This window comes from Muntiacus reevesi, chromosome X (genome assembly GCF_963930625.1).
Source record: "Muntiacus reevesi chromosome X, mMunRee1.1, whole genome shotgun sequence".
NCBI classification, from domain to species: domain Eukaryota; kingdom Metazoa; phylum Chordata; class Mammalia; order Artiodactyla; family Cervidae; genus Muntiacus; species Muntiacus reevesi.
In genome coordinates this window covers 52968806-52995343 of record NC_089271.1, presented here as the reverse complement: position 1 = coordinate 52995343, position 26538 = coordinate 52968806, and the positions used below count along the sequence as shown (strand labels likewise).

The 26538-nt window shown below is 39.6% G+C and overlaps 1 protein-coding gene across 2 annotated transcripts in view; it reads right to left on the bottom strand.

The window, feature by feature from the left end:
* CLCN5 (chloride voltage-gated channel 5) overlaps positions 1 to 26538 on the bottom strand; it is a 191891-nt gene that overhangs the window by 17465 nt on the left and 147888 nt on the right. The window contains exons 1-4 of one of the 2 annotated variants that reach the window (XM_065914959.1): positions 10226 to 10395; positions 7964 to 8115; positions 4715 to 4814; positions 562 to 749 (exon numbers count right to left, since the gene is read on the bottom strand). In XM_065914959.1, coding sequence (XP_065771031.1) covers positions 562 to 749; positions 4715 to 4814; positions 7964 to 8071 — 396 coding nt within the window. In that variant the 5' untranslated portion in view covers positions 8072 to 8115; positions 10226 to 10395. Of the gene's footprint in view, positions 1 to 561; positions 750 to 4714; positions 4815 to 7963; positions 8116 to 10225; positions 10396 to 26538 lie in introns of those variants that run through there. The other variant, XM_065914958.1, reaches the window with a different exon arrangement.

The window sequence follows — 26538 nt, the reverse complement described above, 5'->3', positions numbered from 1 at the left end:
GAAAGGTAAGGAACTGAAAAACAAAGTTACTTTTATACCCAAAACGATTTGCTAGAAGACAAAGACAAATGAAATTTTAATTTAATTTCAAAAGGGGATCATGAACAATTTCATTCCTGGGTTTCTGCTATTTTGCTAAGGAATATACTTTTTTAATGCTCTAATACAATGCTCAGGGAAAATTTGCTTAAACACATTTTTAACCCATTACATCTTTTGTTAGAAATTATAGCTTATCTGTTGGCTGACTATGGCATTTCTATGGAAATTACTAGAGAAAGATTCAGTCACACTGTGTACTAACAACTAAGAAGAAACACGGTTTGTTAAAACAAGCAAAAAGCAAATTATGTTGTTGTATAAGCATCAAACTCCACATGTCAGAAGATATAGAAACAGGGCTGCACTTAAACCACAGAGAAAGGCAGCTGGCACTGGTTCCCCTTTTCCTGAAAAGGAATGTAAAGGAAGATTCCACAATTGCCACGAGGACAGTATAAGAAATGAAGTAAATGTAAGAATAATTAAGTCAGCAGTTCAGAAATCTTCACCATGTGTTACCTCATTTGTGCTGATAATAAGCTGGGACCAGCTATTCCACTCTGGGCATTTGTCTCTGTTTTCAAAGGTGACATGCTTGGAGTTCCAGCAACAGTGTTCATGGTTAAACCAGATTCCTGATGTGCATATACCTTCTTTTAAGTCTGTCATCCAGTGAGCAGAGATGTCTATCAAGCCAGCTAGGGAACCTGATTTGAGGGAAGGGAAGGAAAGGTTACAGTTGTGAGAGAAAATAAGGGAAAAGGAATCACAATAATGGACAAGTATATACATTCTCATTCTGTCTGCAACCTCCTTTGCAACCTGATTGTCTGCTTGCTTCTTACCTATTATCTCTAATAGATTTTACCTGTTTCGAATGCCTGTTCAAGAGGGAAAAAAAGCATTGTCTGCACTAAACGCTGTGTCTGCAGAATTTCTATATGGGAAACTTAGAAGAGAGCAAAGTGGTTGGGTTGGGGGTGTGGAGAGAGTGGATTTGACTTTTAGCTGCCTCACCTGGCAAAGACCCTGCTTCTGAGAGTTGACAAAGACTGATCCATAAAGAAAGTCAAGTTTATTAGGGGTTGTTTTATTCTCACTTTATAGATAAGACAGAAAATGTGAATTGCCCATGTTGAAGAATATTATATGACATGTATTTGAGATGGCTTGATGGGGGCAGCTGATGAAGACTATGAGAAGGGTTCAGTCTTGATACTGATTTGGCACCAGGAACGAGGGAATTTGAGCAATGGCAAAAGCATTCTAGGCCAAGGGAACAGAATTTATAAAAGCACAAATTGTGATGTACATGGGAGATGAGATGAAGTTATAGGCAGGCTGAAGCCTTCTGAGCCTAGGGTATGAACTTCTGGTTTTCTTAGTGAGATGAAGCAAAAAATATTTTATATAGATCATTCCTCTAAGAAAATTATGAAAATGAATGAGGATTCATGCACTATGGCTAATAGACTGATAGGGTTAAGATAGTTATAATACTTTCAATTCTGGCCTTCTCATCATTTCTGTTATCCAGATGAAGAAACACTGGAATAAAAAAATTAAATGGTCTAGAATCGTGCTTTAGGGAAATAGCAAAGACATCATAAAATTCACAGCCCCTGAATTCCCACACTGTTCCTGCATTCAGACACACTGCTTCTATTGTTGCCCTCCAATACTTAAAAACAAAATACCCTGTGTGTATGAAGGGAAGAAAAATATTCACTGACCACCTAGTGACAAGACATACATTAAAAAGTTGAGGATATTACGCCTATGTTCCAACAGACTGGAGGCCATGCCGTGTGTATGTTTTGGTAGGTGCTAAGAGTGTTAATACAGGTTATTTACACACTTGAACAACCTAGTCAAATCTGACAAACTGTTTGAACCTACTCTCAGCCACTCCAGCTCCCATCGTCTCTTCCTTCTAAACCCTATTGCCCTTATTGCCTGAATTCAGAAAACTAAGTGACGTTAAAGAGTTTGGCTAATTCTCTGGTTGTTTCACGTGTGTATGTCTTATTCTACCTAACCCTGGTACCCTGCATCCTCTCTTCCCTTCTATGTCTCCCTCTTCTTTTCCCAGTTGGCTCTTTCTTCCCTGGTTATGAATTTTAGCAGGTTTCCCCTACCCTGAAGAATGCAGTGCTTCCATTTGTCCATGCTATCATTTCATTCTTCTGTCCCTTCTCTCCTTCCAATGACTACCTAGTAGCTCCAAAAGTTCTATAGTGATTGCCTCCCCTTGAAATCTGGCTCCTGGGACTACCTGGTGGTTCAGTGGTTAGGACTTGGTGCTTTCACTGCCAGGGCCCAGGTTCAATCCCTGGTCTGGGAGCTAAGATCAGGCAGGCCACTAGGTGCAGCCAAAAGAAAAAAAAAAATCTGGCTACTAATATTGATCTAAGATTTTTTTCAAGGTCACTTGTATCCTCCTAACTGCTAAACTATATAACCCCTTCTCAGCCCCCTTCCTTCTCTTCAGCCTCTGTGTAATATTTGACATTAGAGCCCACTCAGTCTATTATGAGCCAGCTCTAAACTGTCCAGACCATATTCTCTCTTCTGTATGAGACAGAGAATGAGCAGCATTAACACCCTAGACCATGGGTTGGCAAACTATGGCCTGAGGGTCAAATCCACCTCTGTGTTTTTAAATAAACCTTTTCTTGGTCACAGTCCAGCTTGTGTGTGTACCTACTATCTATGGCTACGTTTGTGCTATAGAGACCATTTGGCCCACAAATCCTAAAATATTTAGTCTGGCCCTTTATAGAAAAAGCTTGCTGACTCCTGGCCCAGAAATAATCTTTGAAAACTCTGCTATGAATGAGCAGTTTCTCATTTGCTGTGATCTTTTTTCTTTCTTTCTTTCCTTCTTTTTTTGGCAAATGGACCTGCAGAGATTTAACTGACGAAGAAAACACAGGATTGTCACCAGATTTGGCTGTAACACACGAGCTGTTACCAAAGCACACAGAATGAATCAAATAACAAACCGGATTTACTATGTGGTAGCCTGATGTCGCAAAAGTATCTGGGGGTAAACAAGCCTACTGGATCTTAATTTCCTATCCCATGACAAAGAAATGAGGGGTGGGATGGTGGAGAGTTAAGTTTCTATGCATTGGAGAGGCAAGGGCAATGCCACAGCATTCAAGAAAAATGGGGGTGTTTTATGTAAACAATGTGGCACATGGTGAACATCCCCTGCATGTCCCCCCGAGGAGCCCACTGATGGGAGACGGGGCTGCAGGGTGCTATGACAGAACGGCAGCAGCTCCCACTAGCTGCTGTGATCATTTTATACTCCACAGCTCATGAATTATCTCTAAGTAACAGCAGCTTGTGAACAATTGGGTGCTGTGCTGAGTGCTATATATGTTGTACTTCATTCAATTCTCACAGCAAATTTGCAAAATAGGTACTCTTATTATCCCTATTTTACAAGTCAGTAAACTAAAGCTTTCAAGGGTTAAGAATCCTGCCTAAAGTCATAAAACTAGCAATTGGTGGGGCTGGGATTCAAATTCAAGAAGCCACAAACTAGAGCCTGTGCTGTTAACTATGATTCCATCCCAACCACCTCTTGATTTCCCACCTAACTTCTATTTAGCTCATTATCCCCAGTCTTCTGAGGCCCATTTTTTTTTAATGCCACAAGGATATAAATCTCAGTACTTCTGCCTGGTATTCTTGGTTTTCTGCTTCCGCCACAGGAAGGGAAGTCTGCTTAGGGACCTGTTTTGAGGCTGTATTGCATAGCAAGTATACTATTCCTAGATAGACCATATAGAAAAGGTAGTACCATCCCAGTCCTCAACCACCATGAAAGAATAAGAGTGTAGGCCCCTTAAGGGTATGAGCCATGTCCTACATATTTTACCCCTAAATGAAGAGAGAAGATGTTTAAGAAGTAACTATAAAAATCTTTCAAGAAGTCCTCTTCTACACCTTCTTTCCTAAATCCCACGTGAAAGAAAGCAAAAGTTTTAGTCACTCAGTCATGTCTGACTCTTTTGCAACCCCATGGACTATAACCCGCCAGGCTCCTCTGTCCATAGGATTCTCCAGGCAAGAATACTGGAGTGGGTAGCCATGCCCTCCTCCAGGGGATCTTCCTGACCCAGGGATCGAACCCAGGTCTCTTGCATTGGAGGCAGATTCTTGACCCATGTGGTATATGTTAACAAAACAATTGGGAATTCCCTGGTGGTCCAGTGGTTAGGACTTGATGCTTTCACTGCCAGGGCATGGGTTCAATCCCTGGTCAGAGATCAAGATCCTATCAGTCACAGAGTTGCTCCCACCCCTCCTCCCCAAAAAATGAAAACAAAAAAAAAATCCTATCTCGAACAGAAAGGTTCTTCCTCAAGATAAGCTTCAAAAGTCAGGGCTAACAGCACCTTAAAATGGATATAATATTTTATAGTACACAAATGCACTTAAATGCATTTCCTTATTTAATCTCATTTATTTAATGAAGGAGATGAGGTATCAGTACCTCTTTACAGTTAAGGTCATCAAGCTTCCAAAAGGTCCATGAGTGATTTCTTTCATGTAGGAAAATAGTAAAGCACAGCATTCAATTCAGTTCATGACTTGGGGGACGGGCACACCACAATTTTAGGAAATCTGTTTAGAAAGTTAACATGGTTTACCATACCTGATAAAAGCCCAATAAGTAGCATCAACAACCAGCCAGAAAAAGCATCGCTCACACTGTGAATTAAGGCCCATGTTGATTCTTTGCTTTTGTTGGTAATCTAGGGAGAAATGAGAAAACATTAATAGATTTTACACACATCCTTGCTTTTTCACATCAAAATGTGCAATAAAGAAACACAAAGACAAACCTATTCATTAGGAGACCAATTCAGAGTTACTTCTCAAGTCTTTGGCTGAACCAAAGTCACCAAGAACTTTGAGGTTTATTGAACCTTGTTTTACCAAACCCCACCTTCATCTCCAGTATTGCAATGCCTGCAAGTACCTTATTCAAGGCTTCCCTATTTAGCAGCTAATTTCTTTTATTTTTAATAAGGCCTTTGTCTTTTATTTATTATTTCTGGCTGCACTGGGTCTCCGTTGTTGCACATGGGCTTTCTTTAGCTGTGATGAGCAGGGGCTACTCTTTGTTGTAGTGTGCAAGCTTCTCACTGCGGTGGCTTCTCTTGTTGCAGAGTACAGACTCTAGGCATACAGGCTCCATAGTTATGGCACATGCACTGAGTTGCCCCATGACACGTGGGATCTTATTGGAGCAGGGATCGAACCCACATCCCCTGCATTGGCTGGTGGATACTTAACCACTGGACCACCAGAGAAGCCTTCTAGAGATTTTGTTGTTGTTGTTGGCTGTGCTAGGTCTTCGCTACTGCTCAGGTTTTTCTCTAGTTGCGGAGAGCAGGGACTACTCTCTAGTTGTGCTGAATGGGCTTCTCACTGAGGTGGCTTCTCTTGTCCTGGATTATGGGCTGTATGGAGCTTGGGCTTCAATAGTTGCAGCGCGTGGGCTCAGTAGTTGCAGTTCCCAGGCTCTAGAGCACACAGGTTCAATAGTTGTGGCACACAGACTGACGGGCTTAGTTCAGTTGCTCCTTGGCTCATGGGATCTTCCCGGATCAGAGATTGAATGCATGTCTCCTGCATCGGCAGGCAGATTCTTTACCACTGAGCCACCAGGGAAGCCCCTTAGCTGCTAATTTCTTATAACATCAACCTGTTCTGCTTACTGCAGTGGTCTCCTTCTGGCCTGGACATCAGATAGTCCTAAAATGGTCTCTTGACTCACAGAAAATAGTCTGATTGTTTTTCAAAGAATACATAAATATGGGCTTATTTGAGTGGTGAAAATACAATCTGAAGTTTACTACATGGGGCTGTAATTCAGGTCAGGCAAATTCTAAGACTTGATACCACAAACCCCTAACTGTACAGTGATTGTAGTTCCTAAATGATATTAGGGATGATCTCTTTCATTTGCAAAAACCTGCTGGGAATATCTGCAGCTATCAAGAGGTACAGAAATGTTTACCTTTCTAGGCCCTAGCCTTGTCAATTTAGCTCTTCAGTGCTCACATTTCAAAACCAAGCATTCTGACAACTTTGGCATTAGTACTTCCCCTTTCTCTGCCTCTATTTCTTATCTTTGAAACTGCAAGTTAGCTGCCCCATCTTGATCTGCAGCTACATCATTGAGTAATAAATTATTGTGTGCTGTACTGTGTTTAGTTGCTCAGTCATGTTTGACTCTTTGCAACCCCATGGACTGTAGCCCGCCATGCTCCTCTGTCTGTGGGGTTCTCCAAGCAAGAACACTGTAGGGGGTTGCCATTTCCTCCTCCAGGGGATCTTCCCAACCCAGGGATCGAAGGTGCACCTCCTGCATCTCCTGCATTAGCAGGCAGATGTCAAAAGCACTTTAAAATTTCATTTAGGCTTATGACTTTAAGTTTCCAATTGAAATGCTGAAAGTAGATGAGGTGACACTTTTCCCTGACAGTGCTTCCATTCAGATGATGAACAGCTAATGCTTAAAAAAGGTCTCCTTTGAACATTTGATAAACACATTTCAATTGATTCCGAATTATTATTATTTGATATAATGTGTCTCAGATGCAACCATATTGATATAATGGGAAATGCACTCCTATCATTTCACAGGTGGTTTTCACAATCTGAGTAACATGTTGAAAAAGCAAATGATGACAAACTAAACTCTGAATTATATAGAGAAAAAGATTCTCAGGCTATAAAACTATATTTTAAAGTCTGCCTGATGAATTAATATAATAGAAAGAATACATGGATATGTTCCCAAATAGCAAGAATCTTATAAAAAAATGTTTTATAGAGATCACCTTTTTGAGTTAGGAGAAGAAAACTCAGTGGGATTATCACAAATCTAAGGATTACAAAGAAACTTCTCAAAACCTGTACCTGGGACAATCCTGGGCTCAGGTGGTCATGAGAAAAGCAGTTAGGAGCCAGGAAAGGAATGAAAAGTGACCTGAACCTGACGGCTCAGGAGATTCACTCAGGTCTGAGAGGAGGAAACCAGGAACTCAGGAGAAAATGGAGTCAACTTAAAAAGCAAATTTTAAATTTGGACTCAAAGCAGAAAAAAAATAATCATACCTAACTGTTGGTTGAAGACATGTTCCCCATTAAATCAGGATGATGGGAGCTGAATAAGCTCTCCACATGCTCCTGACTCAGACTAGAAATTGTGATTCCCTGATTTAAAAGATATTCAGCAGTAAATTAAAGGCAAATGACCTTGGTGGGCTGCTCTGAGAAGTTTCCAAAGTACTTTGAAAAGACAAAAGTATGGAGGTTCTCTTGTCATATTCAAAACAAAACTGAGCCACAGCTCTAAGTACTTCTATTAACTATCATACTAAATTAATGTCATTGATTTGAATTTGATTGGTCTTGCAGTTTTTAGTTCAGTGCATAAATGGGCTTTGGTTTTATACTTGTAAAAGAGCTATAATCACAGGTTTATCCTGTAAGCTTCAGTAAACACTCTTTTTCTTTAAAAAGAGTCCACTTACTGTTCTTAGTTGTAAAAATTCTGCTTCAAGGGAAAACCATAAAGAAGGATGAGATGGGGAAGAAAGATTTTGAAATTTTATTTTCATTCCCTCCCACCAACTGTTTTCACCTTTCTACATAGGCATTTACACCCAATGATCCTTTTCAACCACTCACTATAGGAAGATAAATCATCATTAAATATAAATTATTTTCAAGATGCCTTAAAAATAAAAATAAAATAAAACCCTACATGGCCAGCAGAAAATAAATTCAGCCACATCCAGGGCAGAGGGTTATATATGGAAAGAATATATATTTTCAACTTCTCCTGATGTTTCCTAACACTCAGCTCACAAAGCATCTTTTGTCTTACCTCTCGGTGCCTATCCCGGTCTCGAGACTTCTCTCTCACCCAATCAATTGTATTGAAATCATCATAGGTCCCCACACCAGGGATTGGCTCCTCCAAGAAGTCCATCATCCTATTTGAAGAACCTATTCCTCCACCATTGTATGACCTATTCTCTGGATTGAACAGAAAGAAGACATTAGTAATACAGACACTTTGGACATTTTTAATACCTCCTTTTTGAGCACCAGGTGAGCCCTTAAACTATCAGATGACTACAGTTAGGGTATGTTGATAAAGCAGGATGATCACCTGGCAGGAACATCCTTCACATTCAGAGGTTTCTGTGGTTTAGGCACAAAACAATGAGCGTCTCAAGGCAGTGTGAATGGAAAGGGACAGATGAGAACGACGGTACAAAAGGAGAACTGACAGTTGAAATACAGGGTAAAAGGATGTATGAAACAAAAGACAAGAGCTTGGAGCAGTTTAGATATTTCAGTTTATGTTTTGGGAGGAAGACAAAAGGGTCAAAGGTTTTTGCAGACAAATTACATCAGAAACCATTTTATTAATACATTTACAAGGCAGTAATTCAATCCTCAGAGGTGGCTTTTGCCTGAGGAGGGACTCCAAAGAAAGCATGTGGGTCTCTTCCAGAGTTAAGCTGACTGGAATGTACATATTTCACTTCCATGGATATAAGACTTTGATCCTTGATGTCATGGGCCTGTGGAAACTTTTACTGAGTATGCCAGGACAGTCTAAGATTTCCAAGTAGAGATTTAAAGAAAAGTGCATGGCTCAGAAATGACAGGCCCCTCCCTGATCCTTCAACTGAAAGAAACATATCCATTTGGCCAACAATCACATTTACCTGCTTCGTTTTTAGCACTTCTGCTATAATAACTTAGGCAAATGCTTTCTCTTCCTTTCTAGACTAGAAGCTCTTTGAGGATAGCCCTATCTCTGATTCACCATTGCCTTCTCCAGTGTCTAGCACACAGCCACAACCCAGTAAATATCAGGTGAGCCCAAGTTTGTTTGATGAACTGTTGGGATGAGGGAGGAGTATTTAAACTCAGAAGTGACACACAAGGTTACTTAGTATTACTTAACAAACTTCTTTACAATATTTCCACAATCCTCTGGTAGAACAAAATTTCACTATTAAACACAAAAGGTAAAACTGTATTCAGGGAAGCATGCAAATGCACACTGAGGAAAAATGCAGAGTAACGCCATCAATGAACTCAACTAGCCACAGCTCACATTTGCAACACCAACCTTGGCAGGGACAAAGCTATATCCAGACTGTTTGATGATAAGTTCCTCTGCAGAGAAGGCTAAAGTGGGCCCAAGTTGACCTCGTCTCCCCCCAGCTACATCCTCAACTAACAGACAATTTGAGCACTCTCAAAGGACAAGTTTGAATTAACACCCAAGTTGCACCAGGTTTATAAATTCTAAGTCTTCCAAATACCTAGTTCAGCATACCTTTCACAAACAAGGCACAGCTGAAAGGAAAAGCTCTGCAGAATCCAAATCACAGTAAGAGTGGGGGTGAGGTGGGGGGGAGTGGAGGAGGTGAATAAGTTAATCTTAAAACCCCTAACCAAAGTCCTTTCCGTATCTTCAAGCGTACCTGACCATGAAATGGTTGTCTGCTGAATCACCAGCTCAGCATTTCCTATCATGTCAGTGGCATGCTGATAAAGATGAATGCTGGTGTGTTGTCTGAGAGATTGGAGGGAAACAGCCAGCTGGGAAGGAGGACAGAAAGAGGCTAAAGTATGTGGGGCAGGAGGGAACCAAGCTCTTTGAATTCTCAAGAACAAATGCTGACAGGAACACAGGACACCAACCAACCAGAAACTGACTTTTTCAAGCAGGTTAATGCTTCAATTCAATTTGCTCTGGTTTAAGTGTGCTCCTTTCAGGAGAAATTTTCAAAGGATTTTGTGAAACTGATTTTTAAAAAGCTTCTACTAGATATCTAATGTTACACTAGGTATCAAATGAGGCCCCCAGTTCAAAGGATATTAAGACAAAATGAAGATCTGCAACAGCTTCCTAACAGGAAAGAAAAAATCCTATTACATCACTGGGTAACATGAGTACTGAATCATCCTTCTTTGTAGATAGTCTATTATAAACGCAAATTGTCAGGCAGCTCGGAAAGAGCAGGCAATGATTAGAATCCGACAACAGACTGCTTGTGATTCTCCAGACCCCCTTCTCCCTGGGGTCATGCTTTGGTCCTTGGCCAGGCTCAAGCCTGCTTACCTTCAATCACAGCTTTCTTTTTTTCTGCCTCAAAGAAGAAATAACCTTGGCAGCCCGCATTTCCTCATTTAGGTTGAGGAGCTTTTACAGAAGGAGCCCCAGTCTGAACTGCTTTAGAAGGGCACTTGCTGTATTCTCTGCCTTCCACAGGAACAAACACCACCTAAAGAACCACCAATGTTCCCTGGCGGTCAGAATGTGATGTCACTGTTGGAATCACGTGACCAGACCCTTGGACCAGCCTTGGAGAAAGAAGATTTTTAACTAAGCACAGAAGCCTTAAAGATGTAGTCGCATCTAAACAAATGCCATCAAACCAGAGGCAGTCAGGTCAGTTCAGAAAACTGGGATTCAGACAAATTTAAGGTTTTCAGAAATCATTTAGCAGAAAATCTAAGAAGGCAAAGTATAAATATCAGAAAGCATTTAAAATTACAGGGATCTTAAATATTTTAAAAAGGGGGAGGGAAAGAGAGACAGACAAATATGGAAAGGTTTTTTTTTTAAAATGCACCGGATACCAATAACACAGATAAAAATCTCACCAGAGTAACGAGCTAAATTAGTGAAATGAATGAAAGATGCCAGACACAAGAGAGCACATAACATGATTTTATTCATGTAAGTTCAAAGGCAGACAAACCTAAGTTATATGGTTTTAGGATACCCATGTAAGTGACTACATTATAAGGGGAAACAAGAAAATGCCAAAAGTAAAGACAGTAGCTGACTAGGGAGAGAGGGGAGTCACCTTCTGGATGGAGCACATGGTGAGGGTTGGGCTTTGGGGAGCTGGCAATTTTTCTTAATCTGGGCAGGGATTACCTGAGTATTCACATTATGATTATTCTTTAAACTGTATACACATAGCTTATGTCTTTCTATAGAGAAAATTATGAAAAACTTAACCACATATGAACTTAGCATACAAAGTCAGGTCTTTAATACTTCCTAGTAACTTTGAAAACTCAGAAAGCAGTGAAGAAAATGAGCTGTTTCTTAGCAGTAGTACTCTACCTAGAAAGCAGTATCAAGTCTGATCTCAATCCAACCTGGGTAAAAGTAGATATTTCAGCCACGAAAATTAATTCACTAGTACATCTGCACTGTTTTAAAGACTTTCCCTTCTCTGGTTCTATTCTGAAGGCTACTGTTCAACAAGTCTTAATGAACTGTGCAATAAGCAAAAGGCTAATGCAGTAAAGAAGAATTAAATTGCCATCTCTATATATGGGTAACACTGAGGTAATACTGATATATAGCAAAGTTGTTAAGACAGTAAATCTTAAGCGTCCTCATCACACGGAGAAAGCTTTTTCTTTTCTTCTTTCTTTTCCTTTTATTGTATCTATATGAGACGGGCTTCCCTGGTGGCTCAGAGGATAAAGAATCTGCCTGCAATGCAGGTGGACCCAAGTTTGATCCTTGGGTTGGGAAGATCCCCTGGAGAAGGGAATGGCTACCCATTCCAGTATTCTTGCCTGAAGAATCTCATGGACAGAGGAGTCTGGTGGGCTACAGTCCATGGGGTCACAAAGAGTCAGACACAACTTAGCGACTAAACAACAACAATATGAGAAGATGGATGTTAGTCGAACTCATTGGAGTAATCATTTCACAATGTATGTAAATCAAAGCATCCTGATTTATACCTTAAACTTATGCAGTGATGTATGTCAATTTTTTCTCAACAGAACAGGAGAAAAAGAAAATTGCCATCTCCTAACCACCTAAGTGAATGCACAGAACAGCCACTGTTAAACATTAATCTAGTCGGTGTGCTCCAATAATCAGACCTAAATATAGTGTTTCAAAATGTTGTGATTACTCTTTTTTTTTTTTAATATTATTTTATTAGTTGGATTACTCTCATCAATTCTTAACGCCTGATGCATCCTAAAATATCAATATAACAAAATCTTAGGAAATGTGAGGCACTTCATGGAACCTACATGCTTTTGGTCCAGTCCATCACTATGACAGTATCGCAGTTCTTGATGAACTAACCTAGCACTAACAAGGAGTAAAATGAAGTGGCAACTGATAGTATTGTGGCAAAAAACTAACAAGTTTAAAAAGCAAAAGCTATGACTTAAGTGTGACTGTACTGTACAATTATACTTTTAGAAAAGTATGTATTTCTTACTTAAAGAGGATGACAGGGCCAACCTCACAAGCCTCCTTCAAAATTTTCTTTACTAAATAGGATTCTATGTGTAGTATCTGAAGACCACTACAGAATATATTCACTTATACTAAGACTTGCATTACCTTATTAGATTATTTTACACTTTAACATACTAGTTTTTGGTACTTAAAAAATGTATAGATCTTCAATGTACAGTAACTGGATTGCATAGTTAGTACCATGTCAATAACTTCTGGTGAAATTTCATGTGTTTTTCAAATGCTCCATCAGTGCTTCTGTGAAGGAACTATTTTATTCCATGTAAATTTACCTCTTGAAAACTAGAGGACTGACAGCTATGACACAATCCTCCTACTAAAATGAGATTTAGTTACAATTCAGATTAAGAAATGAGGCACTGGATTTGCAGCAACATGGTTGGACCTAGATATTATCATACTAAGTGAAGTAATGCAGAGAAAGACAAATGTTGTAAGATACCACTTATATGCAGAATCTAAAAAAATGATACAAATGTACTTATTTATAAAATAGAAACAGACTCACAGACATATAAAACAAACTTACAGTTACTAAAGAGGAAGGAAAGGGAGATAAATTAGGGGTTTGGGATTAGCAGAAGCACACAACTATATATAAAATAGATACCCAACAAGGACCTACTGTATAGTATAGGAAACTAATACTCAATATTTTGTAATAACCTATAAGGGAAAAGAATATGAAAAGGAATATAGATATATTTAGTGTATATATTTACACACATACACATACACATACTAAAACTACAAAGAGAATTGCTGTATTCAATTTTTGGCTGTAACTTATGCAATTGCTTTTTGTGATTTTTAGAAAAGGAGGCACCTGTGTTACTTTATTACTATAAAATTTTCCTAACCAACATTTGGTGAATTTTACTAGTCAGTTTACCTCACATTTTGTTTGATTCTAAATTGTTTTAAGTTATGTTTACAGTATGTTTTTATCCTTTAATTTGGTGGCTGCATTAAAATTCTCTCCAAAAAAAAAAAATTCTCTCCCATCCTCCCCAAAATGTATAAATGAATCACTCTACTGTATACCAGAAATTAACACAATATCATAAATCAACTATACTTCAATTAAAAAAATAAATGAGGCAATGGTATTCAGAATTTGACATTATATTTCTTTTACTCTCTTCTACCCCACTATTCCCTTCTCTGCCAAAGGTGTAATCTCTAGCACATGTTCCTTTATACAGGCTGTCAGGTGTAGGTCAATTACTATGAAATAAGAGAAAGAAATGCTTACCAATTTTAATGTATCCTATGATAAAACCACAACGATAAAGTTAATATTTGCGGACAGAGTTATTTTTGTGGAGCACAGATCTGATCAGATCATTTTCTGTTTCTAATATGTTAGTTGCTCCTACAACAGTTTTTAAAACTTTCAACGCAAGAAGACCACTTAATGGGGATTTGACACCAGTATGGACTAGAAATTAGAAGATATTCATCATAGTTTTTAGAATAGGAAAAAATACGTTAAGTGCAAAATAAGGATGATGACAATGATACTACTACTTTTTAAGGTTTTATCAATGAGAGGGATGAAACTGTACTCTTTCACAGAGGTATCTATATATGACTTGATGACAAATAGCTTAAGCTGTGGGTCTTATTCCACATCCAATTGGTCTGTTTTCTTAACATTTTTTTTACTTAGTAGAAAGAAATATTAAATTCATAAAACTAAGTTATCAAGAACGAGTGTAGAAATGATTCCATTCCAGATCAACTAGTGAGGTACAAATACAGTAGCAAAATGCAAAAAGCTTTCCAAAAAACTGTGGATTAAGACTTAAGCTTCTTTAGATAAACAAGGACCTACTGTATAATGCAGGGAACTATAGTCAATGTCTTGTAATAACCTATAAGGGAAAATATTAATAATCTGAAAAAGTATATATAAGTGGAATCACTTTGCTGTACAACCAGAAATACTGTAAATCAATTATACTTCGATTTAAAAACAGGGAGTTTTTTTAAAAAGTTAAGCTTCTGGTGTGTAAATACTCTGCCAAGAAAAAAAGCAAAATTAAACAACAGCTCTAAATATCAAGATTGGGGTCCTTCAGTTCAGTCGCTCAGTCGTGTCCAACTCTTTGCGACCCCATGAATCGCAGCATGCCAGGCCTCCCTACCATCACAAACTCCTGGAGTTTACTCAAACTCATGCCCATCGAGTCGGTGATGCGATCCAGCCATCTCATCCTCTGCCGTCCCCTTCTCCTCCTGCCCCCAATCCCTCCAAGCATCAGGGTCTTTTCCAATGAGTCAGTTCTTTGCATCAGGTGGTCAAAGTATTGGAGTTTCAGCTTCAGCATCAGTCCTTCCAGTGAACACCCAGGACTTATCTCCTTCAGGATGGACTGGTTGGATCTCCTTGCAGTCCAAGGGACTCTCAAGAATCTTCTCCAACACCACAGTTCAAAAGGATTGATTTTTCGGCGCTCAGCTTTCTTCACAGTCCAACTCTCACATCCATACATGACCACTGGAAAAACCATAGCCTTGACCACATGGACCTTTGTTGGCAAAGTAATGTCTCTGCTTTTTAATATGCTATCTAGGTTGGTTATAACTTTCCTTCCAAGGAGTAAGTGTCTTTTAATTTCATGGCTGCAGTCACCATCTGCAGTGATTTTGGAGTCCAAAAAAATAGAGTCTTACACACTGTCTCCCCATCTATTTCCCATGAGGTGATGGGACCAGATGCCATGATCTTAGTTTTCTGAATGTTAAGCTTTAAGCCAACTTTTTCACTCTCCTCTTTCACTTTCATCAAGAGGTTTTTTAGTTCCTCTTCACTTTCTGCCATAAGGGTGGTGTCATCTGCATATCTGAGGTTATTGATATTTCTCCCAGCAATCTTGATTCCAGCTTGTGCTTCTTCCAGACCAGCGTTTCTCATGATGTACTCTGCATACAAGTTAAATAAGCAGGGTGACAATATACAGATTTGACACACTCCTTTTCCTATTTGGAACCAGTCTGCTGTTCCATGTCCAGTTCTAACTGTTGCTTCCTGACCTGCATACAGGTTTCTCAAGAGGCAGGTCAGGTGGTCTGGTGTTCCCATCTCCTTCAGAATTTTCCACAGTTTATTGTGATCCACACAGTCGAAGGCTTTGACATAGCCAATAAAGCAGAAATAGATGTTTTTCTGGAACTCTCTTGCTTTTTCAATGATCCGGCAGATATTGGCAATTTGATCTCTGGTTCCTCTGCCTTTTCTAAAACCAGCTTGAACATCTGGAAGTTCTCAGTTCACATATTGCTGAAGCCTGGCTTGGAGAATTTTGAGCATTACTTTACTAGTGTGTGAGATGAGTGAACTTGTGCTGTAGTCTGAGTATTCTTTGGGATTGCCTTTCTTAGGGATTGCAATGAAAACGGACCTTTTCCAGTCCTGTGGCCACTGCTGAGTTTTCCAAATTTGCTCACATATTGAGTGCAGCACTTTCATAGCATCATCTTTCAGGATTTGAAATAGCTCAACTGGAATTCCATCACATTCACTAGCTTTGTTCATAGTGATGCTTCCTAAGGCCCACTTGACTTCACATTCCAGGATGTCTGGCTCTAGGTGAGTGATCACACCATTGTGATTCTCTGGGTCGTGAAGAACTTTTTTGTACAATTCTTCTGTGTATTCTTGCCACCTCTTCTTAACATCTTCTGCTTCTGTTAGGTCCCTACCATTTCTGTCCTTTATTGAGCCCATTTTTGCATGAAATATTCCCCTGATATCTCTAATTTTCTTGAAGAGATCTCTAGTCTTTCCCATTCTGTTGTTTTCCTCTATTTCTTTGCATTGATCGCTGAGGAAGACTTTCTTATCTCTCCTGGCTATTCTTTGGAACTTAGGCAAGTCTATATTCTTGTGTCTACACACACACATGCAAAGGTAAAACTTAGATAAGTTTTGAAGGCATAGTGTACCGTTCAACATAAGTTATATAAGAAATGGTTTTAATGCTCTAGCAGGAAAATGATTCAAGTTAAAGTACCTCTGGATCTCAAATGATAAAAGAAAGGTCCCCTAAAGCTTATCTGCTTTGCTTGAGTCTGGGACAAAAATGAACAAAAAACTAGTCAGAAAAAAAAGTCAACCTTGAAATAGCTTTCCTGGTGAGGTATAAAAACTTAATTAATGGGTGTTTAAAAGCACATGGCTGAATGAGGATGCATATAAATGAATGTATTTTGCTCATTTCCCTTTATGGAAACCACTTTCTAATATTTTCTGAAAATCACATGATGCTTAAAACTAGAAAACCCCTTAAGATACAAGAAAATAAATTCCAATTTGAGAATTAATGTTTATTTCAATCTCTAACCAATACGCCATTAGAAATTTCCTGGGGGAGTTGAACAGTAACTGATTAAGTGAATTAGTTAAACACTAACAGAAACACAAGGGGAAAGAGGATAGAAAGAAACCTTGTACACCCTGACATACTGCTTTAGTGAGAACCACACTGCATGTGAGCTCACTTATTGGCAGCTGCCTAAAGAAAGAAATAAGCACACAGAGAAATGGAGCAGGGCTATTGGTATGCATCAGAGGACCTGGAAAATAGTTCCATTTTTAGAATATATTTCAGTTTTTACAGGGATATTTTGTATTTTTGCAAAGCTAAAAGCACATATACAAAAACAGTCAACATTCTACTGAGCACACATCAGCAGATATTCATCCTGTGATTTTTAAAATTGTACCTTCATTCAACAGCAAGTACCAAGAGTTTACTTTGAGCCACTTCTCACTTTCCTATCTGCACCCCTTTCCCTTCTTGTACTGGTTCATCTCTTCCAGATCTCCCAACAAGCCATGACCTCTTTCACATTCCATTTACCTCTATGTTTGAGAATATATTACAGTTGAAGCCTCAGTAATTAGTCAACATTTTTAGGACCCTTCTATCAATTTGTGCCTCCATTTTGCTTTCCCACTAACCCATACCCACCAGTTGAAAAGCAAATATTAGTGAAGCAGCCCTCTCATCAAAGCCCTGGACAGTGTCACAGGACTATGTTATGCTTTAACATACTATCTTAGTTTGGCTCCTAGGGCACTTATTAGGGTGACTATTTCCATTGATTGGGCTTCCCAGGTGGTACTAGTGGTAAAGTGACTTAGCAGGCATGCATTCCATTGATACATATCTGTAAAGCCATACTGGTTGTTACATAGTCAAATACCTCACTTTGTGAGTAGCTATAGAGAGATAACTACTCTTTCCTAAGGACTCTCTTCCCCCACAACCATCCCCCAGAGGCTCCTGAACTTTCCCATGATGCAGCAGCTGGAACACCAAGAGGCTCCGGGACATTCAACCTGTTGGCTCGGTGCCTGTGTTGTTCTGACAGTCACCCCTGCACCCATTTAAAGACTGACTGCTGAGAGCTGGGCTTCCCAGGTGGTGCCAGTGGTAAAGAACCCACCTGCCTAATGCAGGAGACGTAAGAGACACAAGTTCAATCAGGTGTTGAGAGAGGTGGGCATCAGAACTGCAACAACAGTAACAAATATATATGTGCTATTAAAATAAAGTTTGAGGGTTACAAGAAGTATACAGGAAGATGGGGCATGGCAGAAAGGGACAGGGAAAACAAGCTTTTGAGATAAGCATTTATCTAGATTCTAATACCACCTTCAGACTCCATGGCTCCCATTGGATACAGCTCTGTCCCCAGAGGATTGTAGACATTTGCTTGAGGGTGTATCTTTTAAGCTTTCTGTTCCCATCCCAGCCATCTGTTGTAATCTAGAAGTTCCCCCACCCAACTCACTTTCATTACCAGTGGAGCTAGGGTGCTAACTGCCAGAGTTACCAGTGTTTGGAAAAACAACTTGAGGAGCATGGTTTGGTACCACTGTACAAAATGAATGCAGAAACGGAATCAGAGGGGCTAGGTTTGACAGCATTGCTGAGAGGGTTGTCCATATAAAGAAAATAGCCCTCTGTTCCCTTACTTGCTCTTCATCCCTTCCTTCTCAACTTTATACTTTACAAGGGACTGACAAGAGGACAGGGAAATGTAATGGATTGGGAGATCTTGCTCTAAGAAGTACATTCCATACCAGAGTATTGAGAAACCCTTTGGCTAGCACAAGCCTATATAATTACTTATACTTATTATTTTAGAAGCAGCAACTCACCAGTTGCTGTACTGAGCAGTTCTTCTGTACTGAGCCTACATTGGTTTCTCTCTATTAATCTCCAAAAGGAAGCTGGGGAAAAGAGATTAGCAATCATTCTTTGGCAGGGCGAAAAACTTCAAGAGAGGAAATAGCAAGTAGGAGATTCTTCCCAAACTCATAGGAGCAGTGTAATGTTATGGACAAAAAAATTAATTAGGACTTCCAGTGGTTAAGACCCCATGCTGCTAATGCAGGGAGCACAGGTTCGATCCCTAGTCAGGGAACTAAGATCCCACATGGTATATGGAACGCCCAAACCAAACAAAAATGAGTTAAGCACACACACATATAATCTAGGAATTGCTCTTAAACACTTGGACCTGTGTACACCAACATATGCATGTTATTCACTGCAGCACTGGGAACAATGAAAGAGTCCAGTTACGGGGGAACAGCACAAGGAAAGAAGCAGACTGATGTGTACTGAAATAGAAAAACCTCCCAAACTTACTATGTGAAAAAAGCTATTTACAAAATAATAAGTAGATTTTTTAAAATTAATTGTGTATCTCTGTGTTAACTGGATAGAAAAAGAATTGAAAGGGTCATAACTGAATTATTTCAAAGGGTTATCTCTGGAGTGGGAAGTTGGGAGTGAGGGGGAGGACTTTCACATGTTATATAGATGTGCATTGTTTGAATCTCTAACAGTGAGGTGTGTTTATGTGTTATGTGTGTTTCTAAAAAGAAAAATAACAATAATGCAGCTAGAAGATTAGAAACAGGTCATCGCGAAGGACAGACTTCTATTGTGAGAGGCAGACCATTGGGGTATTTGTAAACGAAACAGGCGACAGGTTTCAGACAACACCAGGAGAAATGTACCACAAAGAAGATGGCTTACTAAATTTTTAAGTGAAAGTCAATGGGAAAAATAGTCTTCGTGATCAGGCCCGTTGTCCAGCAGTAAGAAGATACAGATTCTAAGACTAGCTCCATAACTCAGTAATTTTGTCACCCTGAGCAACTGCCTTCATCTCTGTGGCTTTATGGTTCCCCATCTGTAAAATGAGGGTGTATTAACATGTATGATTTTTACAGTCCTTTCCCACCCTCATACTCATTATTTTAGCAACAACTATTTGTGGATCATTCATACATTGTGCTAAATGACTTTTGAGAAGACCTTAGCTTTGAAGAATTTCAAAGGTATTTTGATTGCATAGTTAGAGAATACTCTTCTGGCAAGATAATAAAATGGTACTAATCTTGGAAAAGAAAGATTCAGCTCAGCAGTGAAGGAGGGCACACCCGGGACCAAATGCATCTGGTCTACGGCTAACCAGAGCTATACCAACATGGTTACCACATCTCTGGGGAACCCGATAGCCACAGACCCCAGAAACACTCACCACAACACTCCCGAAACATCAGAGTAATCCTTTCCTCTACCCTAGAATGTCATAAACTGGAACAAAGTGCGGTTCAAAAGAATCCATTCAGGATTTATTAGAGGTCAAATGTTTGTCCTCTAATTTTCTTCTTTCAAGAGGGAACCAAAGCAGTGTAACTAATTAGAAAATAAATGGGGAGCTTCCAGATTCAACCCTTGCAAGTAAAAAGCTCAGTTGTCTTGCTGTTCACTTGAAACTAATACAACACTGTAAGTTAACTATACTTCAGTTAAAATAAATAAATAAAAAAGAAGCTGTCACTCCTATTTGAACAAGAAAAGGCTAGAAAAAACTGAAAAATCAGTAACTTTTCCAGGACTCACCAGAGAATTATAAGGTTGCAAGGGAAATTCCAACCCCCAAATCTGAAGAGACAGGCTTATCTGAAAAGACACCGAGAAAGATATGCTTACCTGGCCACTTAAATGGCAATTCTGACTAATTTCTGAAGGCTGAATGTGGACTTACGTGAGAATAAGAAACTTCTGAGCCTATACTTTGGTGTTCTCAAAGAAAGACCTCCTCCAGACTCTGATCAGAAGCTAAGAGTTATCATTGTGAAATAGGCCAAACAGGTCATTCTAACAAAGACCTATGCTCCAGGGGAAAATACTTTGCTTGAGGCTTATCCCAGGTGGGGGAAGGGTATTCTTCCCTCTCCAGCCCCACTCCAGCCTCCTAATCTCACCTAAGGGGAAAAAAAGCCAAGTCAGGGGTCTGGGCTTCCTGGAAATGGGTTGGAAATGCTGACAGGAGTAGGGGGCAGGGAAAACTAAATGCTATACCACTGGATTATATTTTGTGACGATCAAATACAAAACACAGGTCCAAAAGACACTGTGATTTAATCAGAAAATTGTAAAAATAACCTATTCCCCCATACCATATCACTATACCAATAGGGCTCCTGTATACTGGCTCAGAAGGTAAAGAATCCAGCAGCAGTGCAGGAGACCTGTGTTCCATCCCTGGGTTGGGAAGATCCCCTGGAGAAGGGAATGGCAACCCACTCCAGTATTCTTGCCTGGGAAATCCCATAGACAGAGAAGCCTGGCAGGCTACACTCCATGGGATCACAAAGAGTCGGACACGACTGAGTGGCTAATGATTTCACTTTCATACTTAATAAAAGTGAATTACAGCTGCAAGATATAGAATGGGAGTTGTGCTTAAGGAAACTCAGTCAAGAGAGGAGACAAAAACAAGGACACGAGAGAGATTTAGCCTCCTAGCACCAATGATTACACCAAACAATAAACACAGCCCAACTCCTAGCCAGTTTAACATAAATCTTAACACAAGAGAATTAAACTAGAAACCTACAGAAAAATAGCTGGAAAATGCCAAAATACCTGGAAATTAAGTAACACACTTCCAAATAACCCATGGGTTAAAGAGCTCTCAAGATGACTTTTCAAACATTCTGAAGTGAAAATGAAATACAACATAACAAAGTTTGTGGGATACAGCAAAAGCAGTTCTTAGAAATTTATAGTATTAAATGTATATATTAGAAAAGAAGATCTAAAATCAAAAGATCTGACCCTCACCAAAGAAGACATACAGATGGCAAATAACAAATGAAAAGATGCTCATCATCATTTGTCATTAGGGTAATGCAAATTAACAATGAGATCCCACTGCACACCTATTAGAATGGCTAAAATCTAAAACACTGACAATACCAACTGCTTGCAAGGATGTGGAGTTACAGGAACTATCAACCATTGTTGACGGGGAAACAAAATGGCACAGCCACTTTAGAAGACAGTTTCACAATTTCTCATAAAACTAAAAAGTTTTATCACATAATCCAGAAATCACACACCCATATATTTACCCAACTGACTTGAAAACTTATGCCTATGGGCAAGCTCGCACACAGATATTTGTAGCAGCTTTAGTGAAAACTGTTAAAAGTTGGAAGAAACCAAGATGTTATGCAGTAGGTAGGTGAATGAATAGACTAACTGTGGTATATCTGGACAATAGAATATTATTCAGCAATGAAAAGGAATGAACTATCAATCTACACAAAGACATAGAAGAGCCTTAAATGCATATTGCTAAATGAAAGAAGCCAATCTGAAAAGTCTACACACTGTATGATTCCGTTTATAAAGAAATTCTCAAAGTGTTAGTCACTCAGTTGTATCCGACTCTTTGAGACCCCCATGGACTATAGCCCACCAGGCTCCTCTGTCCATGGTACTTTCCAGGCAAGAATACTGGAATGGGTAGCTATTCCCTTCTCCAGGGGATCTTCCTGACCCAGGGATCAAACCCATGTCTCCTGCACTGCAGGCAGATTCTTTACTGGCTGAGCCACCCAGGAAGCCCAAAGATATCCTGGAAAAGACAAATTTATGAAGATGAAAATGGATTGATGGTTGCCAGGGGCTCAGAAGGAAGGACATTAAATAGGTAAGACATTGGATTTCTCAGGGCAGTGAAACTATTCTGCATGATACTCTAATAGTATATACATATCACCATATACTTGTCAAAATCTATAGAGCTTTACAGCACAAACAGTGAACCTTAATGTATGCAATTAAAAAAAAATCCCAGGATGGAATGCATTAAGTGACAAAAGAATCTAATTATATTACAAATTTGTGAAGCAACCTCACTAAAATGGGTAAAGAAAAAGATGCTGACCCAAGTAACTAGAAATGAATGGAGTTTTTAAAACTAAAGGCAAAAGGAATTTTGTATAAGTGCTTTATTCTAGTTGATAAAGTAGTTTCCCATGAAGGATATGGGTTAACAATTTGAAATCCACGCATGTACACTGGAAATGAACAGTTAAAAATTGGATGGTGGATGGTGAGAGCCATGTTTCTCACTACCTTAAGGAGAAGGTTACAGACAAGTAAGGGAAGAAGGCAAGAATGAACCATGTGTTAATGGATTAGAATTAGAGACATCAGTATGATCTCATGTTTAGCTTAATATAGATGCAGATAGTTAAATATGTAGGTCAGTATACACATATATTTGTATTTCCTTACTGAGAGGGCCTAGAATCAACAACAACCCAATAGATAAAAGCACACTGAAGGCCCAGATCTTGATTTCTAACACCAACGTCCACTGAAAGGAACCAGGGCTCCTTGGAGAAATGGCTGATTCTAGGACTGAGTCAGGAAATACATAACATGGGCCTGGAGTATGTTGTAGTACCAGGAAGTAAGTAAGTGCTCAAGAAACCTCCATAGTGACAGGGGTATGTCAAAGGGAAACAGAGCCAACTGAAAGAGCTTTGAATGCCCAGCTAGAAACATTTGAATAAAATAAATAATAATAGATTATAGTCCAAAGTATTAAACAAATGTGTCCCTACTGTTAAAAATAAGTGATTGAATAAATAACTGGGAAAGAATAGAGAAATCTCTAATGAAGAACAATTCCAAATAGCATCTTTAGATACTTCAACTGCAAGGAGATAGAGAATAACTTCCTTATTCTTAAGTGTCAGCTATGCAGTAACTTCCTTCCAAAGACCACATTACAAAAGGATGAAAAAAGTATAATTTCACAGTCAAAAAAATTGATAAATACTGCCTCAGCCAAGTGATCAAGGTGAACATCAGCAGTCATGAGTCATACTGACGGCATATACCTTTGATATGAATGTGGTAAGAAAGACATTTTACCTCTAGTCTTCTCCCCCAAGCCTCAGTCTAATTATGAGAAAAACATCAAACTAATCCCAGTTGAGCAACAATATACAAACACCTGGCCAGTACTCCTCAAAACTGTCACGATCACCAAATAGAAAGAAAGTCTAAGAAACCATCACAGCCAAGAGGGGCCCAAGGAGACACAATGATGAAATGTAATGTTGTATCCTGGATGGGACACTGGGTAAAAACTCAGTAGATCCAAATAAAACATATACTTAAGACAACAATATAAACATATAAATGGGGGAGAGATTACAGGGTGTATATTCTAGAATCTGACCAGGTATTTTCCCATTAAGGAAACTTTAAAGCTTTTAAATCCTGTGGACCATCACCATACACCTCATTTTATGGGTTTAGCATATAAAACAAGTGAGGTTGATGGCTCCACAGAGCTTCTGATATCAGTATCTCTTTTTTCAAGCTCAAAAAGCAGCAATAACAATTGCCATTCTCCTAGACTAAGTGTTTAAAAAACCTGCCTGCATTGCAAGAGACATGGGTTTGATTCCTGGGTCAGGAAGATCCCCTGGAGAAGGGAATGGCAAATTATTCCAGTGTTCTTGCCTGGAGGATCCCATGGACAGAGGAGCCTGGTGGGCTACAGTCCATGGGGTTTTACAGAGAGTCGGACACAACTGAGTAACTAACACTACTACTACTACTACTTCTGCTGCTGCTGCTACTACTATTACTAGGCTAAGTGTTTAGCGAAGTTTGAATATCTTGAGGGTGATGGATCCCAAATTCTGTTTCCTTCTCCTTCTCGTACCATGCACACAAATTGCTTGAGTCAGTTTGGGAGAGCCTAACTGAGATGATGATGGTAGGTTTCTCCATTCTGTTTTTTGTTTCTTTGTGTGTGTGTGTGTGTGTGTGTGTGTGTGTGTGTGTGTGTGTTTTACAGCAGGGCAGAACAAGCAGAACTGCTTCACAACTTCCATGGCGTATTTCACGCACTGTCATATTTTTCCTTTTAAAAGAGTTTTTTTCCCTTCCCTGGGACATCAGGAGCTTATGCTGAGGCTGGCAGAGGCAGTCTGGGCATGTGCTCACATGTGAGGGAGAAATGGCCTGCCTATACTCCACCTGGCCGGAGAAGGCAATGGCACCCCACTCCAGTACTCTTGCCTGGAAAATCCCATGGATGGAGGAGCCTGGTAGGCTGCAGTCCATGGGGTCGCTAAGAGTCAGACACAACTGAGCGACTTCACTTTCACTTTTCACTTTCATGCATTGGAGAAGGAAATGGCAACCCACTCCAGTATTCTTGCCTGGAAAATCCCATGGATGGAGGAGCCTGGTAGGCTGCAGTCCATGGGGTCGCTAAGAGTCAGTCAGACATGACTGAGCGACTTCACTTTCACACATTGGAGAAGGAAATGGCAGCCCACTCCAGTGTTCTTGCCTGGAGAATCCCAGGGACAGGGGAGCCTGGTGGGCTGCCGTCTATGGGATCACACAGAGTTGGACACGACTGAAATGACTTAGCAGCATACTCTACCTGGGCTTTTAAGTCATCTCTGATGTTTCTGGTCTGTTCTCCATCTCTAATTGGTCTTATTGATGCTCACTCCGAAATTTCTCCAGAACTTATTCTTCCCCCATCTCCATTCCTGCTGTCTTAATTCAGGCCTTTGCTCTTTTGCCTAGATTGCTCAAAACTAACATTTTAATGGTCTTCCAGTCTCCGCATACCCTTCCCCTGAATCCATCCTCCACACTGCCATACATTCTCTAAAACATAAATCTAATCACATCATTCCTCTGCTTTTAAATCATTTGGTATCTGCTTGGTTACAAGGTAAGGTCTAAAAGCTCTCCCAACCTATCTCCTACTCCAACTGTCACCATCCCCACCCTTGAGTCTCATGCCCCAGACTCACAGCCTCTGTTTATTGAGCAGAAAACGGTCTCTCATGCTACTGCTTCCTTTACCTATGCTGCACTCTCTGCCAGGAATATCTCTTCATTCTACTGTTAGGGAGTAGCAGCAAGGCAGGCTAGGTAGAAACATGAGGAAGTGAGAGGAAGAAGGGTATCGAAGAACATTACAAAAACAACACAGTTCATATCTGGGTGTTCCATAAAATACTGAATGCATGCATGACTGAATTGCTGACAAGGAGTTCCAGGCTGTGGAGGCAGGCAAGTGAGAACAGATGGACTACAAGAATAGCTCTGAATATTTTCCTGTTACTCAAACCCTTTTTCTATTTGCCTCCTCCTCCCATTCATTCAGATCTCTGTGTTTATGTTTCTTGTAATTTACAGACTACTATAACACTACCTCAGATGCATTTAACCGTGCCATGCATAATTTATTTATTCATTCCTCATAAATCAGCCCCTCCAGCCATCTGGAAAGCAAGAACCATTTCTACTGCCTTTCAAGTTCCTTTTAACTAATCTTTTTAGAACGTGCTATTGTGCCTGGTACAAAATGTAATAATTTATGCACAGTTTCACCACCGAATATCAAGGACTTTATGACCTTTCTTTTCTATTGTCGTTGTCATGATCATTAGGAAATCCTGTGTGAAAACATTAAAGTAAGAACAACTAAAAAGCAAAGCAAGAAAATTATATCATTAGAGTATTGTAAGTGGACTGATTTTTGTGCATGGTTCATGGAAAACAGCTTCATTATTATATGGTCAGACTCTGGAAACCACAAGTAGTAATTCTCCTGTAAAGGACAGTGCAAAGTGAAGGACTGCTCACTTAAAACCATATTCTACAATCATAAGCAATGTCAAAATCTTGCCTGCCTCAGTTTTCTAGTTTATTAAATGAGAATAACGGATATTCACCCCATCACCTACT